General features: G+C 40.1%; 2 protein-coding genes across 2 annotated transcripts in view; one reads left to right on the top strand and one right to left on the bottom strand.

The window, feature by feature from the left end:
• The window catches only part of sema3c (sema domain, immunoglobulin domain (Ig), short basic domain, secreted, (semaphorin) 3C), a 45,207-nt gene extending 35,568 nt beyond the window's left edge, over window positions 1-9,639 (top strand). The window contains exons 13-18 of the mRNA XM_072377479.1: window positions 1,194-1,282; window positions 3,089-3,130; window positions 3,361-3,518; window positions 4,437-4,504; window positions 5,347-5,477; window positions 7,220-9,639. Coding sequence (XP_072233580.1) covers window positions 1,194-1,282; window positions 3,089-3,130; window positions 3,361-3,518; window positions 4,437-4,504; window positions 5,347-5,477; window positions 7,220-7,642 — 911 coding nt within the window. The 3' untranslated portion in view covers window positions 7,643-9,639. The remainder of the gene's footprint in view (window positions 1-1,193; window positions 1,283-3,088; window positions 3,131-3,360; window positions 3,519-4,436; window positions 4,505-5,346; window positions 5,478-7,219) is intronic.
• A 2,676-nt stretch (window positions 9,640-12,315) lies between these two features.
• Window positions 12,316-19,163, bottom strand: cd36 (CD36 molecule (CD36 blood group)). The gene is made up of 12 exons (XM_072377862.1): window positions 18,850-19,163; window positions 18,337-18,497; window positions 18,009-18,153; window positions 15,190-15,345; window positions 14,984-15,075; window positions 14,776-14,825; window positions 14,624-14,693; window positions 14,245-14,432; window positions 13,982-14,100; window positions 13,805-13,878; window positions 12,948-13,002; window positions 12,316-12,865 (listed from the first exon to the last, which is right to left on the bottom strand). The coding sequence occupies exons 1-12, from the start codon at window positions 18,970-18,972 to the stop codon at window positions 12,686-12,688; spliced, it is 1,413 nt and encodes a 470-aa protein (XP_072233963.1). The 5' UTR covers window positions 18,973-19,163; the 3' UTR covers window positions 12,316-12,685.
• Window positions 19,164-20,746: the final 1,583 nt, after the last annotated feature.

A 20,746-nucleotide genomic window follows, 5' to 3' on the forward strand; every position in this document is an offset into this window, starting at 1 on the left:
TAACCATTGGGAAACTTTCATGTATTTGCTTTTTGAATCATGTCAACCATGGATAACGAAAAATTTTGTGGTGTAAAGGGGCCCCTGGTCCATAAACTCATGAGCCGACTGACTCAAAGTTTCCTATTAGTTATTCAGACCACCAGAACAAATTTGAAATACCTCACACAAATAGAAAGAACCTAAAAATGACAGAAAAAAAAAAACTGCCAAAGGCCACAAAGAGACTTGGCAGACACAGGATGACTCAAAATTTATTGAAGGAAGCTGAAATTATTCATACTGACAAAGAAAGATTACAAAAAACTACAGAGACACAAAATTGCTGATGGAAAAGAGCTACAAATAAACTTTAAATGACAAAAAACTATGTTGAGACATTAAAAGCCACTACAAAGACGGAAACGATAAGAAAGAGGAACAAAACAACAGGTAAGATTTGCATAAAAATCTGTTTAGAGCATCTCAAAATGAGCATAGAATCAAACTACAGCCTCAGAGACTCAAACACATGAGGGTCTGGCAAGCATGTACAGGTTGGGCCTGCAGAATCAGTCCAGCTATGCTGCTAATGAAATGAAATGATGGAAGGAGACACTTAAACACTGATGTGTCGTGTACTCCTGCAATACCTAAATGTCTGTTCCTATGCTCATAAGAACAAGTAAGATGTATTTGTATGCAGTTTTAAACGTGCATCCGTGCTTGTGCATATGCTTATGGGCGGATTTGTATTCAGCAAACTGCTCTGGGAATCTCTCATGCAGCTGCTTCTGTTTATCGAGCAGCCTCTCCTGTCGGTTACTCCTGCTTGGATTCTTGAAGAGAAGCCAGTGCTGTCTTACCATATCTGCTCCTGAAATGTGGCTTTGTCTCAAGGATGAGGGAGGTGCTCTTATCAGGCTTTTGCAGGAGCTTTTACTGTAACTCCTCCTCCAACCCCTGGGACGAAACAGCCGAGTTGATGATGGCGATGTTGTATTTTGCCCTTTTTGTGGTCCTTGACCTCCCTGCTGTGTACTTAAAGGATTCCATTCCCACACTTGCCACAGTTGATTTTGCTGTGGAAACACAGCATGCTACCATTCCTAATTCAATAGCAGACATGGTCAGCAGTTGTTCTCTGGCTGTTTATTGTTGTGCCATATTTGTTGTTAAATGCACGCGTGCTATGTCTTCTCTTTTTGCCCTAGACAAAGGTACAATACAGAAGGTGATTGTGCTGCCAAGCAATCAATCCCTGCATGAAGATCTGATCCTGGAGGAGCTGGAAGTATTTAAGGTCTGCTCCCTTTTGCCTTTTTTCATCTTACACTTTAATCCTCTTTCTTTGGTAAAATCAAAGGCAGCGAGGAGGAGGGTGAGCTTGGCCACAACACAAAGGCCGGGCAGGCAGAAAAAAGCAGGGTGGCACTTAAGAGATTGATGTAGCGCAGCACAAAGTGATGAGAAGCATGCTAGAATACCAGAAGGGTCTGGTTTTTGGCCTGAGTGAACCTACGCACGTGTTTTTTTTTTTCTTTGCTGGAAAATGTGATCAACCTGTGATCACTTGTAAAGGACCTGATTTCTTTCATCTTCTATTCCAGCCAGACTTCAGCAGCTGCATGGAGGGGATTTTTCTAGACAGTCTGGCAAAACTGATCTTAGTTATTTTGTTTTATTATCTTTTTTCACCTTTACTTTACTCCAAAGACTAGTCAGACATTTTTTGGAAATGGGTAGATGACATCATGTCTGTACATGAGGCTACAGCTTGCAAAATGTTAGCTGAACTTAGCAAGAAAGCCACAATGTGATGCTTTGAAACTGGTTTAGTGCAAATAAAACTCATTGAAAATAGGTGATTATTACTGAGCTAAAGAGGTGCTATTCGACTGACTCTGCACCTCCATGTCTGAGACTGGCTGTTAACATATTTACTGTCTTTGTGCTTGAGTTAAGTTGAGCTAAACTAGCAATATACTGATACATATATCACATGATTTGTATCCAAGGTGCCAGAAAGTGGTGTTGAGCAATAGCTCTTTAGAATCTTTCTTTAGACAACAACTGCTTTTTTATTCATTTCAGGTTCTATTCTTGCACCTGATCATTTTCAAGAATGTTTCTTTTCTCCTTTTTTGGTATTTTTTGTCATTTGTTTGTCTCTGAAGCCACTTAAGAGTGAACTGAGAATACCCAAGCATAACTCAAGGGATGAACCAGCATTGTCTACACATAACAGACAACTTAGCAAAGATACAATTTTCCATTGTATATTTAGGCACTTTGTAGCAGTAGCCGGTCACAAAAACAGATCATTTGCTCCCATTTCCTAACATGTTTGACATGTATAAAATGGAATTGTTGCCCCAGAATGAAACTCCCAATGAGCTTTTAGTTTGAAACATGGAATATCTCAGCATGGTCTGCAGGGTGTCCTTTAAAAATTGAAGACAAGTTGTGGAAAAAAGAGGAAATTACAGGCCTAAAAAACTGTCCATGTGAAATTCACAGTATTTGAAAGTGATGTCCTGAAGGAATAGAAAAAAAACAGGAAAGACTGGACACAGGACTGGAAAGATTGCATCTGGCCCTACAGTTGACCCATCTGCTGTTCACTGAAGCCTCATCAAAAATCTGGCTGTCAAAAATCCATTCTTAAGAAAGAGAAAGCACTGAACTAGAAACCAGTGGCAAAAGGTCTTATGAAGGGATGAATCCTCCCCAGAGCCCAGACCTCAACATTATTGAAGCAGTGTGGGATCATCTTTACAGAAAATAGAACAAAAGGCAACCAACATCCAAAGAAGAACTTTTTGATCTTCGTTCAAGAAGCCTGGAGAACTGTTCCTGAAGACTGTTTAAAGACATTACAAGAAAACTTGTTAGGGTTGTGCAAACTCTGTTTTACTTTATGTACTGTATTTCTATTTATAATGTCAGGTTTCGTTCGTTCCTGACAATATGTGAGGAAATGACAGGTGGATCAAGACTTTTGCATTGTACTTTTATTACCTGTATATTTCCCAGAACATCATTATTATGAGTACATTTCAGCTATGTAAAAACTCTAAACTTGGTTTGTGTTTTTTTTTTTTCTCAGAACCAAGCTCCGGTTACAAACTTAAGAATATCCTCCAAAAAAGTAAGTATCCCAAATATTGTCCCTCATATATTAGGTGAAGTTGTAAGTTATTCATTGTCTATGGCCACCAAGCAGCGCACGAAAAAGAAATTGCCTGCGCACAATAAGCCGGCCCCAAGGGGAAGGAAATAATAACCCATAATTGTTTCGGCACTCTGCCTCATTTTCCTGTCAACCGGCCACTTATTAAGACAAACAGGGGGCTGACATTTGAACTGTTTGCTTTGCAGCAACAGCTGTACGTCAGCTCAGAGTTCGGGGTCTCTCAGGTCTCCCTGCACCGTTGTCATGCCTATGGCTCAGCTTGCGCTGACTGTTGCCTTGCCAGAGACCCCTACTGCGCCTGGGACGGACTGAGCTGCTCCCGTTTCTATCCCACCGGGAAAAGGTACACAACAATGACCAGTGTTAGGGCTTGCAGCTTTGGTTTTTTGGCATCTTAATGCAGTGAATTATTTAGTGTACACCAAGGATTTCTCTTTTGGCAGCACACAAAAGACTTTGCAAGTTTGCAAAATCTGTCAAAGTGTTGACAGTGGCTGATCAGGTGTCTCATTCATAGAAGCAGCTTTTCAAAACTCTTAACAAGTCTTAAATCAGCATAAGCATAGGACAGATTTCTAAATACCACTATAATCACTTCTACTGCGTTCTATTTGTGTTCTTAGGATATATTGGGTTTCCAAAAGACAACCAGCGTGTTCAGTTCAGTTAAACGACAAATATAAAAGCATTCAGTGTACCAAAAAGAGGACAACAGCTGACTTTTAATCTGTTAAACAAGAATAGAAAGAGCTGTCCACAGATTGAGAGGGCAGGAGGATCACATGAGCAGGATCCCTCAGTATACACTTGGGTGTAAGCCATGTTGCAAATTTAGCTGCTGTTGTTTCCATCCATATGAGCAGACAAAACACAGACAGGGAGGAATGAGCAACACCTCGCCTCTAAACTGATACCTCAGTGGTTTCTTTGAGGACCAGCTGCGTTCCTCTTGACAATTCAGCCGATCGCGGGTCAAGTTTAGTTTGGTCGCAGAACAAAAGCCCAAGTCTCTGTTTTTCTGCAGGAAATGTGTCTGAAATGTGTCAGCTGTTTACATGTTCTTTCCCTCAAGCTGTTATGTACGACTGTGCTGCAGCGAGTTCAACAACATGGTCAGATTTTCCCTCATATTATTTTGGCAGCCAAAGCTCCTTGCACAGTTTCATTATGAGAGGATGGAGGATGTTATGACTGTATTTTATTTGGTATTTCAGTGGTGTATTTCTGTGGTGTATTCATAATTCTTTTTGTCTTGTTTCAGGAGAAGCAGGAGACAGGATATTATGCATGGAAATCCACTGACTCAGTGTAGGGGATTCAATTTAAAAGGTAATCAAAGCTGTACTTTTTATTTCCTTTTTTCAAGTAACAATTGATTAAGTAAATGAGTGTAATCTAAAATGAGGACACAATATCTAAAATTAGACTTAGATTCTTACTTAATGTTTATTTTGTGTGTAAACAGGCAACTATTTGCTAACGAGCCAGCCATGGCTAATTTAATGAGGAAAATGTTATGTGTTCCCAAATGGCCATATAAAATCAGCTGATGCAGCTATCAATAATTAACTTAGACATATATTGATAAAGGGACACCTTCCGTGTCAGACTCAGTAGCGTTTAGCCTGACATTGACAGATTTGCCAGTACAGTAAAATCATCCCGGAGAGTGTGTATTTCCCATTTGCGTTCTGCACTATATGTGCTTATTTGTGGGAGCAGGTGTTTGCACAAATTCCTCATAGAAATGTATCCGGTCCATTAGCAGGGTGCGGTTTAATGAGAGGAGAGAAACGATTCCCTGGAGTCTTTCATACCATGAACAGTTTACATCTCTAAATTAACATGAGCTTGGGGAGCCAGCCATATGGCTACTACCACTAATTTGTCACAACCCTGTCTGAGTGATAAACCATTTAAATTACACAAAAATCACACAATGGGAAAGTGAGTTAGTTTGATGCATTAAAGACTATACTGCTTAAACTGAAGTCTGGGTGGTTCAGTTGTGCTGCTTGTGTGAAACTGAGCTTTTTGTACACATTTCACTGTCACTACAGAGGCTTGAGACAGATTTGAGACCATCTGTGGGTTTTTTGTCTTTCACCAAGTGACGTCTGATGTGGCTCATTTGACTCCGGTGTGTGTGTGTGTGCGTGTGTGTGTGTCAGCTTACAGGAACGCGGTGGAGATGATGCAGTACGGTGTGAAAAACAACACCACTTTCCTGGAGTGTCTTCCAAAGTCTCCTCAGGCATCTATTCGCTGGCTCATTCAGAGGGACAATGATAGGCGGAAAGAGGTCAGTCTGACATTTTAGGAGGTCAAAAGTCAGCTTTGTGGCCCGCTTGATCTATAATTCATGATAAGATAACGTGGAATCAAGGACGCAACAAAAATCCTTCAAGATGTACCTGCTGAAATGTCCTTTTTCTTATCCTTAGTGTGTAGCTCCATTGTTTGCTTATTCATCAAACATATTGTGACAAACCAGAGAGCTCATATATGTTATCAGGACTTGTATCGCCTGAGGAATGACAAAGTGGCGGCTTATTGGCAGGGGAGCTTCATTATTAGGCACAATACAGATCAGACATAATATGGGCCTTGGCTAATGACTACATTCACAGTGGGGGAACATTTTACAAGTATTTGACACCCCTTAAATGGTGGGAGTCCGATAAAAGGCTGTGAAAGATTAAATAAAGCCTGTAAAGAGAGCGCTTAGATGATAAAAACACATCTTTTATGGATTTTGGCCTCACCTCCGGGGGAAACGTCACGTCTAATGAACATTTAATACCAGTTTCGTCATGAAAGGCAGGTTGTCTTTATTTTTATATCACTCAATTTTACAACAACACAATTTGTAGGGATTTACCTGAAACATAAAGGGCATTAAAACTAAATGTATCAAAAACAATACATACAATAAAAACATGAGAAAGAAAATAAAAGGTACAATACAGTGAACGTCACTGAAGTCCTTCAAATAAATGAAAGGAGTAGCAAACAGAAAAAAAAACTTTTATTTAAAAGAAGTGAAAGTTGCAACAGAGCTGTCATCTCTGGGAGTTTGTTTCACATACGTTGTACAGAAACTGAAATGAGCTGCTCCAAGTTTAGTTTTATCTCTGCGGACAGAAAGTAGATCTGTTCCAGACGGCCTAAGATGCCCGGGAGGGTCATAACATACCAGATAGAAATTTTATATTCCAGCAACGGTATTCTAAAAATCAACTTTGTGGACAGGAAGCCAGCAAAGACACCTCAGAACTGGAGAGATATGATCCACTTTTCAGGTCCTCACGAGGACTCAAGCAGCAGAAATAACATTTCTAAATATTTGATTTATTTATCATATTTTGAGAGTGAAATCTGTGAGAAATCGCAGAAATTATGGCTCTGTTCTCAATTTGGGGCTGTGCGCTGATGTGGTGGTTAGCACCTTCGTCTCACAGCAGGAGGGTTCCTGGTTGGAATCCCGACTGGGGCCCTTATGTGGGGACTTTGCACGTTCTCCCCGTCTGACTTGGATTAAGCGGGTAAAGACAATGGATGGATGGATTTTCTCAATTTGTTCAGCTTTTTTTCGCTTTAGATGAAATAAGAAGAACCATTAGAGTGCCATTAAGGAACTGAGTATTGGTAGGAGTAGTATTACCATTATGATAGTATAATGAAGACAGAACACAATGTCATCCCTATGTGAGATTTCAGGTTGTATTGCAGAAAATCTTGCTGCCCTGCACAAACTCTCTATCTCCTTTTGAATAAAACTATTTACAGTTAAAGAGCATGAAATAATGTAATACTTTTGGAAGAATATGCTTGTCTTTTACCTTTTGTTTTGAGTATCTCTCATAAAAGATCAACATTTGAGCCACTATATATACAGTAGTTCTTCATAATTTCAGATGCATTGTGTTAAAATCCCAGAGCTGTTTAAATTGGACATCTGCAACGGATGTGACATAATTCAGAATTACATTTAGTCATTCAGCCACTTCTTCAGTCTGTATTCATGCCTTTGAATTTCTGCAGGTAAAGCTGAGTGACCGTGTCCTCTCCACCGAACACGGTCTCCTCATCCGCTCCGTCCAGCTGTCCGATCAGGGCCTTTATTACTGCCTTACAACAGAGAATGGCTTCAAACGCACCGTTGCCAAAATCCGTCTCAACGTGCTTAGTGAGGCCATGGTGAGTGTGCTGACAGACAAACAGCAGTCGCCTTGGGCATGGGCCAGCTCTTTGCACCCTAAGGCCCTGTTGGCAGCCTTCAGCCCTGCAGAGAGTTTGGCTGTTCAACAGTACTGCAAAGAGAGGAGGGAGTTCCACAACCTGCAGCAGAGACATCTGCAGCAGCCACAACCGCCTGGACCCCTGAGGGGGGACATGGCCAAACTGAAGCCCCTGCTGGACCGAAGGAAGAGCCGCAATAGACGCAATCACATCCCAGAGGTCTGACACAGAGAGCTGGCAGCTGCAGAAACTGAAACGCACACCTTCCTCTAAACCAATATCCTTCAAAGCAGTTACAGACCCTCATTTCCTGCTCTCATCTCAACTACAAAAGCTGCACTGTGGATGTACAGTAAAACCAGGATGTGGGTTTCTGGGAGTAGTTTTTTGGCAATATTTCTCCTTCTTGCATGAGGCACAGTGACCAGATGGCTGTGATATGTCACTAACACACAAGCAGTTGGTTTGCTCTGACGATCACAACACGAAGTGAAGCAAACATGTTGTGACTGCCATTTATAAACTGTGGTTTCAGCTGATAATGCGCATGATAGTACTTTGCAATGCCGCTATCTTATCTTACATTTTCTGTGTGAAAAGTGAACTGGCTCGGTTTTAGCGGGAAAGGGATTTGTTCCTTCTGAGAAAAAGGGGAAGTTCATTTAAAACGCCTTTAAAATGCTGTCAAGTAAAAGTGATTGAAAAGGGGCAAAAGGGAAATAAGTAATTCATTAGTATAGTATTAGATTGTCCTCTCATTTGAATGTTTACTTTTTAACTAAAAATGTAGTCTATTCCAGGAAAGCAACTGGGCCTTTATGAGCTCACATGAGGTAACATTTTCACACTGTTTACAATCACATCAGAGTACAGATGAGAAGCACTCCTAATGAATTCTTAACTGCCGTGGCCCTGAGGTGAAAAACACAGTGACGAACTGGACCTGGAAACACAAAACTCGTAACGCAGCATCCCAGAGAACGCAAAGTTTTAACGCAATAAAATCATTTTGAAAAAGGCTCAAAAAACAAAACAAAAAAACAATACAATTACTATTGCAGAACAATACAACAAAACAGAAAACACATGTAATACAGCAAATGTGACAAAACCAAACTCGGAACATTTCACACAACTCCAGGGACAAAGCACGCTTGTTGCGTTTTGTGAAATGTTGTTCACTAAAATGTCGTGTTTGTCTTCTGTTTTGTGAAATTTTGTCTTTTTTTCTTTTTTTTTATCAAACGTTTTTCTCATTTTGCTGCAGTGTTTTATGTGGAATCTTTTCTCGTTTGTTTCAGTCTGTCATGCTTTCTTTCAGGAACGTCGCCATGTCCCTCTGGTGTGTCCTGATTTTTCCTGATGCTGTGTTTCCTTTTTCTTCTAACTTTGGGGGTTTGTTGTTGTTTTTTGGCACTTCAGGGCTGAAGTACTTGGAAGAAAACGAAATTCCATGTACGTTTGCTCACGTGATCTCTTCTATTTATTTCTGTATGTGCTGTAAAAAAAAAAATAAGTCTCACTGTAATCAAAGTGCATATTGCTACACACTTCTTACGTTTCCATCACAGAAGCATGTTTCATCAGTAATGTAGCAGAGCCATCATTCTTCCCTTTTTTCTGTTTTAACAACCAAACTAGCAGACACGCTCACAGTAGCGAGCAACATGGAAATGTTAAGTTTACAATCCAAAGTAGAAGCTGAAAGATGAGCGTATCCTTCACTGGATTCACTTTCTCAAAATTCTTTTAAGGAAAATACTGTTTTTTTTCAAATGTAGTAATTGTCAGTGAGGTAGTCTGAGAGTTAGAACATTTGACACATGTGAATAGACTTTCTTTTCCAAAGCGTAGAGAATGTAGATAGAGATACTTGTTTGTGTACAGAGTATTTTGTCCGTTTTTAAATTAATGTTACGCAAAACTTTGCAAAACTTTGCAAAAACTGTGCAAAACTTTCTTTGTTGTGTATATGATTTCAACATTATTCGTCAACTAACTATGACTGTATCTGCAAATTGCAGAGATAAACGGTATTATTTTCATTTTGAAAAAAAAAAAAAGAGCGTGTACCTTTCTTTGCGCAGATCTCTGCTCCGCATGTGATAAAATCGCGCGGCAGGCATCGTGTCATCTTCAACTCAGTGTTATTTTGGTGCCCTGAAACATGTATTTGTATTTATCAATGTCATGGTAGCCTGAATAAATGGTTTCAAATTAAAGTGTAGACTTTATCTTACTGGCCAATACATCATCCATCTGTCTGCTTGACAGATTCCAAGATATGATATATTGTGCCAGGTGTATGATATTACTTTAAAGAAGTAACTTAATATTGTAGGAAATAGTTTAGTCTTTAAGTTGCAAACAGTAACATGTCTTTGAAACCACCTTAAAATGAGCTAGTCAAAAAGGTAACTAAATCTACCTCACAGCAGAAGCTCGTGACAGCAGTGGCTCCAAATCCCCTCCCTGCCCAGGAGGCTGTCCGAAGTAATGACCAAAACAGCAATGATCAGAGATAAGAGACAACAAAAGACCACTTTTGACTTTTACTGGTTGCTCTCACTGGATAACTCTTACATATTTTGATGTATAATTATCTGGGTTCAGTCATGGTTTCAGCATATTTGACAGTTATTCTATTCAACTTAACGAGTTCTGCTTTAAAGCCCTTTCACTCTGAAAATAAAACCCAGTAATACTCTTGGATTTTATCTTTAGTCTGAAAGAGTGCAACCAGCTTTCATTCATGCTTATTGCAATAGCCTGAAGTGTTTTACTGAGTAGGACTAAGCATTCTTCAAACTGTTTTGAACGGCACTTTTGCGAACCTCTTGAAGGCAGCTTAGAGGAGATGACTGCCACACATGAGCCAAATAGCTGGCAGCTTTAAACATGACGTTGCCATGCCTCTGCACAAGCTAGAATGTGAGTCTGCAAATTTGTTATCTTTGCAGAGTAAGACCATAGCTTTGAACAAAGTCAGACTACCTTACCTTTGATTTCTTACCCACAAGTTGCTTCCAATCAAGCATTATATAAACATAGTTTGAAGAGACTTTAGGTTGACAGATTAATCAGTTGGACGATTCATTTAGCTGATTTTTGCCATTTCTTAAATGATCATCATGAGCCAGCGTCTGAGCATATCATATCAGTAGCTACGATGCTTACACTGCTGTGCAAATGCACACGTCAACACAGCACTGAAACCATTTATAACTGTGTTTGAGGCCCACTGGACTCTCTGCAGTCTTCACCCAAAACACCTGGCATCATCGCTAAGAAAATGGCAGAAGTTCAGCACAGTAATAGCACTAAAAGCAATGAAAGTATAACCATTAAAAAGGCATATACATCTGAGGGCAAAGCACTGGTGCTGCTGTGGAAATACAAGCAGTGACAGATGTGCAACACTGTTCTTTGTGTCAATCAAACTACTGTGAGGCTCTCATTTTTCTTGTTTTTTTCAAAACCCTTTATATTTAATTGGTTAGATGTAAAATGTTACTTTTAGGGAGAATAGTAATAGTATTGATAAGTTGTTACCGATTCTGTACAAGGGAACAGATAATTTGGTGTTGTTGTGATAGAACTAGACTCAATATACTGTCCAACATACAGAAAAATCTATATTGACCATTTGCATCAGCACTGGCCTTGGAAGAAGCTGTATTAGTTGGCATCTGGAGGAGACTAAAATAAAAGTGAAGGTCACTGGCATCCATGCCGTTTTCTGTTACATACCATGTACAACCTTTCCCAACAGCCAGGAAAACGAATAAAAAAATAGAAAAATTAATTTCCCGAGGCAATTATTCGAGTGAAAAGGGCATGAAAAGAAATGTCATTATGTCACTAAAGTGTAAACATACCAGATAGCTCCTTACTGAGGGTGATGTTACATGTTGCCTCCTGATAAGAGAGCGAACAGGTAGCATTTGCAAACTCATTGTGTGAGTTGTTTCAGGAAAATACAAGCATTTAAATATGAATTGGAAAGCTAAAGCTTAGCATACATAAGCTTTTCAGACAAAAGAGATGACTGTTCAAGTCATAAGTAAATCCTCCCCGTTGTGTGTGATAATCAAGATTCAGGCCAAACATACCCATGTGACGCCGTGTCTTGGTTTTCATGGAATTTGCTGTCCCATTTTGATTTCTCTGCCCCTTTCTAATTCAGACAGCCTCACCTCTACCTCCTGTTTTATTTGATTATCTTGTTGTTTTTGCCTTGTACATTTAGGTCTTTAATTCCTGTTCCACACCTGTATTGTGTTTTTTGGTGATTCTTCCTCAGTACCTCAGTCAGTCAGCCTTTTGTTCTGAGTCAGTTCTTTATTTTGTATGATCTCTCCTTGTTACCAGTTTTTCCTATCGCCTGATCCCTGCTACTGTTATTTCTTTTGGATCTCGTCTATCTAACTAGTCAGACCGTTTTTGGGGTTCTACCTTCTCCTTGCCTGTTCAGTCTGCTTCCCTTGCGAATCGGCCCTGTTTGACCCATGCTTTGTTAATATAAACACTACATACTGGACTTTTACTCCATGTTAGTAGTGATCACTGCATCCAATTCACTTCCTGAGAGCTTGCTAAGGGTCATTTAAAGCCCAGTAAAACAAAGAGTGGCCTCGTGTTGTCCAGAAATACTGCTCTCGCCACAAACAAACCATGGAAACATTCATGATTGCATAAAAATCCCCCTCTAGCTCTATTTCAGTGATAGGCCACTCAAGGTAAAGAGGAAAATGAGCACAATGCCGAAACTTGAATCAGCACTGGAGTGGTCTGAACTGTGTTTGAGCTGAGAGGGATGTCGACCCGTTTTTACAGTCTGATGCAAAGATGGAACAATCCTGTACAAGGAGCAACTTATAGACATCTTATAGAAGAACTCCCTTTCTCAGCTTTTATTCATTTTGAACACATTGGTTCAGCAAAGATTATGAACATTTGCGCAATATTAGATCTGTGTACATTTCTGTCATATAGATGTCAAACAAACCCTGAAGGATTTCCTTACATTTGAGAGGAGTTTCCACTTGCTCTCCCTCAAGAAATCCCTGATATAGTTAATGTTACAGTGTTTTCAATTAAAACAAACGTGGTAAGGAATTCAGCTGATGAGCTTCATAGAATCACAGTATCCTCCCCTGTGATATAAGTGGGGGTATGACATTATAAATAACAGTGAAATTACAAAAAAGTGCAAGTCTATATCAAAAGGGTGGACGTCCCAAAGCAGCTCAAATGCACTGTGCTCTTTTATGCAACATGCTTGCTTTTGTCATGTCTCCTCTTCACCACACAGTAGGCGATGAGACACAGGACGAAGATGGCCACACCTGTACCCAGCAGTACATGTCGAATCGTCTCCAACATCTGGATGCGAGATATAAGCTCCTTCTTAAATAAGTCAGCGGTTTCGTCATCCAACTCGGCCGTCTGTCAGGAGACAGAGCAGAAATAGATGATTTACTTGATTTGTACTCCTCATGACTGCTTAATTTTTCATTATTCATCTTACCTCATTCATCCAAGCAACAGGAAATATGGTATAGTCTTTGACTTGCTTAAGCACCCTGTTGGGAGATAGTTAATTATTTGACATTTAGTGCATGATTCCACCTCAAACTCTCTTTCTTTGACTGTTGCTTTGATATGTCCTTCATGTAAGTATGCCAAACTACGATGGCAGCCCATATAAAGCCATGAAATAGTTAAGCAAAAATAGTCAGCGCCACAAAACCACAGATACATTTTACTGAGCCCCTCATGAGTAGCGTCCTCCCTTTAGCTTGGTTTGCATTGCCATTTTGATTTGCATTTAGAATAATAAGTTGACTGGAAACAATAATTTGCTAATTGCTAATTTGCTAACAAGTTTATAAGCACCTTTAAGGCGGGTTTTGCCTCTTTTGAAGAAGACATGATTCACATAGTGGGAAGTTAAAACAACTTTGTGAATGACTTGGCCTGGCCGAGATTAAAATGATATGGTTCACCCCTGTTTCTGGCTAGAGCAAGCAAACATTAAACTCAAATAACTTTCCCCAGATATCTCATATCCCTGATATTCCCAGAGATAAAAGTAACTCCTAAAGCCGTTGTGGCAACACTACGAAGTTGTTCATTCACTTTAAATTACTTCAAATTTCTTTTGGCAGCTTTTCAAAAATTCCCCTTCAGATTTGTTTAACTCGTCAATGGAAACCCAGCCTCTGTTGTGGAGCGGAACTTTGACACTTTTCAAGATTGTACATGCATAAAACGCTGGATAACAAACTAAAGCTGAGGGCATAATCCAAAAAGAACCTCGAAAACCTAAAACCGAACAAACAAGAAATTCCTCAAGATCATTTCAGAAGTTAAGTCACAACTCACGTGATGACATTTGATGGTCCATACATCATATTGACTTGAATTCTTTTGGCGAAACTCAGAGTAAACCCAGTGGTCTGGTGGAAAAATATGACAAAAGAATTATTACCATCTCAAAGTTAACTTGTGCTCCTTCTAAAAATAAAAAATTAAAAATGAATCTGTCACATGGGCTCATACAGGTTCTATATTCAGGAAGGTTTGATGGTGCTCCTCATTGGGGCTGATGCCAACCACGTCTTCCTGCAGTGATTTACTGCCATGAAGGAAGTGGGCCAGAGAGATGAAGATAGGTCGTCCTGTTCAGTTGGGAGGAGACAGTTACAATTCAAGATGACTTGTTGTTGCGTGAGAGGAACAATAAAGCAGCAAAACAGTGGTCTGCCCTAAATTCTCACTGAAATCTGGATATGTTGTGCTTAAAAAAAACAATAGTGACTGACCGGCTTGACAAGAACTGAGGTCCAATACTCCAGCCAAGGTGCAGTTCTTGGTGGTCTTCATGTTTTTGCAGAAACACTTGTTGTCTGGGTTGTCCAGAGGGGAGGCAAGGGTGGACGGGAGGAGGGTGTAACGATATACTTCGATCCCTTTCAGATCTACTGTCTTCTCATAGCTGGCTGACACAGACCTGAAGACAAAACAGTACAAGGGCTGGTCCAGTTCATGTACCTTTTTTTTCTTCAGCATTATTGAGACTTCAGCGGAAAGCTCTGACCTCTAGTGGGCACTGGCAGGAAAAAAGCTCTTCTAAATGTTTCACTGACTATCCCACATAACAAATCCAGCAAACAGCTCCAAATAAATGAAACCCTTTATCACCTGCAAATGTCTGATGAGAAGAAAAAGAGGGGCTTTTTCTTTTCCACGAATGGAGGGAAGGATGAAGCATCTAAGACAAAAAGGAGAGAAAATCTGGTCACACAGGAGACTTCTCTGCATTCTGGCAGTAAGAATATTAGTGTGAACCTGACCTGTTCCGTTGATCATGTCGCAATATCTGTCATTCCAAAACTTTAAGCTCCTGTGGCACAAAGCAAAATTAGCCGGACCTTCACTTTTTCAATTTAACCGCTGAAGACATATTTCACAAAGTCCCACTTTACAAAATTCCACATCTAGATCAAATAACAAAAACTTCAACTTGAGACTGTCTCTGTCACTATTCCTGAATAAACTCACCCGGCTCCTCTCCATGAGTCAATTGTTCCCACTTTTGAGATGTCATCCTTGCCGGTGAATACATTGTAGGTGCCATCAAAAGTATCATTGTACTAGGAAAGATAGAGGTATTAGGGACCTTATATTGATCGAATAACTGCATTTCAAACACGTCACTGGGTAGCTCCTCCTGTGATATCCTTATGATGTCTAACGTGTTTACTTACAGGTGCAAATAAGCCCACAGTTTCTTTCAGCAGTGGATCTGTGTAGCCCCACAGCAGTTCCCTCACTGTGCGGGATTGGAACAAGGAGGAATTGCTTGATTTGATCATAGTCTCCAGAAGGGTATGAATTGGCTCTGGAATCAGTGAATAAGCTCCCTGAAAAATGAATGTGGAAAAATGCACACTTAGATTTGGAAAAGTTTTTTTGTCAATGTAAATCTTTGTTGTGCCAGGCATCAGTACGGTTCCATAACAATACACAAGTAAAACATGCAAAAACTGCTGCTCAGTCAAACAAAGCTGTCGCCTCAGGAGAAAAGCCAGAAAACAATCCTTTTATGAGTATGATATTCCACAATAACAAGCGTACACCAGCCTTTGCTTTGCTTTCACTCATCATTTGAAGCTTATCAGAGTTTGAAGACAAGGCACATAAATGTCTGCATATAAACCAGTTAGATTCTGCATTAATCAGACATCATCTCTGAGTCATATCTGATATCCATAGTCCAAAGCAAGACAGAGGCGTGTTGTTGTTCTTGTCACCTCAGACGTATTTTTAAGTTGGTGATACAGGCTTAGATTCATACCATTTCCTTTTTTGAACAGTTACCGTTTTAAATTTGGCTACTTTAGGAATTTTAGTTTGACTAAGGTCAAAAAAATTTCTAGAATTTTTCAAACTAAGTCATATTTTCAGCCATTCTGTCTTCCAACCCGTACTTGGCTTTGCGCTCACAATTTAAAGGGCTAAAAGATTAAGCGACACCCGGATGACTTTGGAGAAAACATTTGCCTCCTTCTGCCAGAAAGCTGTGTTCCTGGAAGCCTTTCAGGCAAAGGGCATTCTGCCAAAAAGGCAGCCGGAGCAACTAGAATAAGGAGCAATAGTCCACACAGCAAGTGGGTTGCAGTTGATGAATAGATCACACACCAGCCTGAAAACTGGACCTCAAATTCTGTCCGTGGTTCATCATCATTTTTAGGTTTCTGTTACAGCTTGGTAAGGTGTCGCCAACAAAATTGCTCGCTGAGGGTCAGAAAAAATTTCACGAGTTCAAATAAGACTTTCTCAATTTTTATGCGTGTGGGTGTTTTATTTTGTATCTGTTTGTGAGAACAAAGCGGGGTGCCAGAAACCGCTACGTGTGGACAAGTTTAATGTGTTGCCATTCACTGATTTGCAGTCTCACTAAAACCTTGAGGCCAACACCATCTTGATCCTTTAACATCTAAAGTTAACAGCGAGCAGCAGATCCGACTGCGACTGTGGAAACAATACACTCCTACTGGGCCTGTCAGTCTCAATATAGCAACACCTGAGTGCATATCATACTTGATCTTCTATTTTGCTCTAAATGGGACAAGGATCTCAAAATGCAGATTATGCTCCATTGTATAAGACATGAAAACAGTCATTAACACATCAAGATTGTGTTTACTGACATCCCAAATCAATTTAATTGAGTTATTTTTCCACAAACTGGTATAGAAAATATGAAGTTCATGTCATGAGTAGGTATGTTTAGACACCATATGGTGTTGCCACTTGCTCTGAGACCCTGAATTCTAGCTTCAGGAAAGTATTTCTATGATCAGACTGTAGGATCGGCCTCTAAAATCATATCTCAGTCCATTTCTACTCCTTGAAATGTTAAACAAGTCAATTTACTTCAATTTGAAGATAAAAAACACTTCAAATATTTTTTTTTCAAAATATAGCATATTGAGATTATCTGCATCTCATGGAAACCTCTGCATTCCATAAACCGAACACACGAATTAATGCGTTTGGAAGGATTAGTGGAATAGTTTGTGTACTTTTAATAAACTGGCCAAAAACGGGGGAGGAATTCTGTGGGGGATCAGATTTTGGAACAGTACTGCCTTGGTAATCAGCAAATCTGGCACTCAGCAGCACAATTCAATTTCTCCTGGTAAATGCCATCCACTATTTCCTTTTCTTTTCTCCATCTCTCTCCTTCTTCACCAGATTGGACCATTTTCAGGCAAACAAAACAAAAGCTTGTAGGTAGAACTAATGGGAGAGCAATCCTTACAAGAGGGCGGTTCTGTCTCAGTTAGCAATCAGGCATGATTCATGAAGTTCACATTCGGCATACATACAGATGATTTTTTTAGCCATATGAATTCCCCCCTTTGACGGTTTGATAGTATATGATAGTAGTCCACAATGTAATAAGACACCATCAACAGAGCTTGGTGTCTCAGTAGCTACTTTGTGTGTATATATACAGTAAATGTTCGTAATCAATCATTTAGTAACATCCCATAATTGCAGGATGTATACAGAACTACAAACTTCACCCACATAACAGCACAAATGTGATTTGTCAGAGTAAACACAGACGCAGTCTTCCCAGTCATTTGTTCTCAAGTGCAAAAGGCAAAAGTGGTGCAAGGGAATTTGCCACGTGAGAAATATTCTGAGAACACTAAAATTAATCATCTGCAGCATTTGCTATCATACTTAACTGCTGATAGAGCAACCCTTGGGTTTAGATGTGTTTAAAACAAGTCATTTTTTTGCAAGATTCCCGCTCAAACACTCGTGAGATACAGTGAGTTGATTCCTTTCTCAGTAGTTTTCAGTCATGTAAAACTATTTAAAAGATAAACCCTGGAGGGTAAAAGCCACAAAATGAACAAATGGCCATTAAAATGTATGATTACATACAAAAGCAACCCGCCACATGCCTGCACAGTTTGCTTTGGCGCTGACCTTAAAATCAACTAGACAGAAACTGCCAGCAGTAGAGACGAGTCACGAAGAAAGACACACTTGGTCTGACACTTACAGCCACTGCAAGGTTGAGTGAGCTGATAATGTCTTCTTCTGGTCCCACCGACATGGATGGCTCAAAGATAGCACCCTGAGGCAGCAGGAAGGAGACGGTGTCATTGGGGTTGAATGTAATGTTTTCTTTGGCAAGATATCTTGTTCTGAAATAGGAGACAGGAAGAGTCATGAGATGAAAGTAAGCTGTTGTTTGTGACATGACAACAAATGATAAATCCGATTCTGGGCTAATTTAGGAAGCATGAAAGGTGTTCTCTTACAGGAGTTTTAAAATGAATGGTTATCAGGACACTGACAAAGAAATGAGGTTACAGAATCAAACTCACATGTATGTATAAGGTCCTTTTTCTTTTACCACTGGTTTTGCACCATGCTGAATAACCTCCTGTGGGTTTGTTACGTCAAAGAACCAGAACTGCCTGTACACCTTTGTCCCTGCAGCAGACCAGTTTTCATAAGCTGTCGTTCCAGGCTCAAGGATGACTTCCTAAACCCCGCAGACACACAGACAAGCTATTTTTAACATTCCTCAGGACTGCCAGCAGGCCAGCAGCTCTCCTGACACATGAAAAAGGTGGATGCTCTGACATTGAAAAAATAAAAAATCTACTGTAAAACGATCAGATTTTTCTGGATGGATGACAAAAGGATGAAAAGAAGGCACACATGGCTTTTTGCATTGCCTCTTGTAATCCATTTGAAGTAGCTTTCCAAATATACGCCTCTTCCTTCTCATTTCTCCTGATTCACCTTGATCTCCGCATATGCACACACACTCTCACACTGATGCGTTCTGTCACTCCCTACCCTTTAAGCCAGGGTGAAACTGAAAACCATACCTTCTCCACTGTCCCCTGAATGATAATGTCTCCCACTGGAAAAAGGATGCCTCCCAGGATGGCTAGCAAAGCCCCCAACACAGCTCCGGCTATCAGCCCGCATCTTCTGTTACAACAGCCCATGGTGGTGTGCGTTCTCCTCCTTCTAACCGTGCGTCTGTCTGTCTCCTTGTCTTCTTTGCTGCTTGTTCTCCTTCTGTCTCTGTGTTTGTGGTGCGTACTAGTATGTGCAGCTTGTCTGTTTGTGTCCCAGCAGCAGCAGCAGCACAGGGAAGGCTGTACCACAAGGAGCTTAGAGAGCAGCTGAGGCCAGGTATAGGTATACACACCTCTGGCTGGGGTGGGGTGGGGTGGGTTTAAAGGTCAGCTGAGAGACGTGATTCCAGCTATCAGTACGGACTCTCTGACCTGATAACAACTACCACAGATTGAAGAGGAAAAACGCAGCAGCAGCACTCGGAGACTAAGTGATCCCAGAGTTTGCTCATTATCATATTTCTTTTTTTTTTCTTGCTATTTGATTCTAAACTGGTGCATTATGAATCCTACTGCTATAAAACCTTCTCGAAGTCACTTATAGGTTCAAGAACATGTTATCTGTAACTGTCATCATTTAGCTTAATAAGTTCTTTATCTTTACAAGTTATTTCCTCATATTCATCATGATACTTTCCAGTGATAAAACATTGCACATTGAACTTGATTATGGTCCGGCAATACATCTCCACTTCCAGTCTTTTTTGCTGACAATACCCTCAAACAAAAATCTACTGTTGCATGTTGTGCAACACTACAGTGATTTAAATTGTGTTAGCCACTGTAGCATAACAAACTGAGAGGTTTAAAAAAAAAGAAGTTAAAGTTAAAGGGCTATCCCTGCATTTTCAGGACTTTAAAAGCAAACGTTGAGTCGACATATGTTAACATTTCCCGAGTCAAACTCAAAAACACTAAAACTAATTTTCAAGAAATCCCTCACTAAAACAAAATACATTACATTACGACTGGGTTCACTGTATTTTTCCCCTTGTTAATTAATCTTAGTGCACAAAGCTGATGAGTTGTTCCTTTAAAACAACACCTCCAAACCTCAGGGTGCTGAACCGTAAGGGCGTGCACTGGATCCAGAGTGCAGTTTCATTGTATCACCACTGGGGGGCGGCATAACCATTCCCATATCACACATATCAATCATACAAAGCTGTGAAGATGAACCTCTGTCTATTTGAACAGTCTTGACAAACAGCATAACTCTCACGTCACCGCGCACATTGTTTATTTTGCCAATAAACCATCAGGGGGGTTGAGAAGGCTTTTCCCTTTCCTTTTCAGCAGTGACGTTACTGCGTTACTGTCTCTAATGCGTGACTCACCGTTAACAGTAAAATGTTTGTTCTTCCCAAAATATATCACCTGAAAGCAACTAAAAGCAAATATTGTTAGCAGGCTTGTCACAGTTTGAAAAACGTTGTAAAAAGTTTTGTATCTGCGTTTTTAAAAAGTAAAAGGGACAGGCAGGCCCAGCTTTACGGAAAGCACAATGAACTACGCCTTGTTGTAAAGTTTATGTAAGCCAGTTTCAGAGGGTTGTGTTTTGCCAAATTCAATTAGTTTCTGTATTCCTGCATCCACAGCTTTTTTTCTCTCTAATAAATTAGTGACGATGGACATGCAACTGTGTCATTGTTTTTCTTGGTTTATTGGTGTGTAATCTACTACGAAAATGTTGAACGTTTCCCTTCCACTGACATGACCGATGCACACTTAACGGCTTGAAACAGAACCCTGAACATGACTTGTGTGCCATATCTACGCACACTCCCAAAAAGTCGCTCATGAAATGAAAATTGCCAGGAAAGTCAATAAGATTTGCCTCAAGGGGATTTGTGAGTTTTGT

The sequence above is a fragment of the Leuresthes tenuis genome, unplaced genomic scaffold (assembly GCF_036924035.1).
Source record: "Leuresthes tenuis unplaced genomic scaffold, fLeuTen1.0.hap1 SCAF_23, whole genome shotgun sequence".
Lineage (NCBI taxonomy): Eukaryota > Metazoa > Chordata > Actinopteri > Atheriniformes > Atherinopsidae > Leuresthes > Leuresthes tenuis.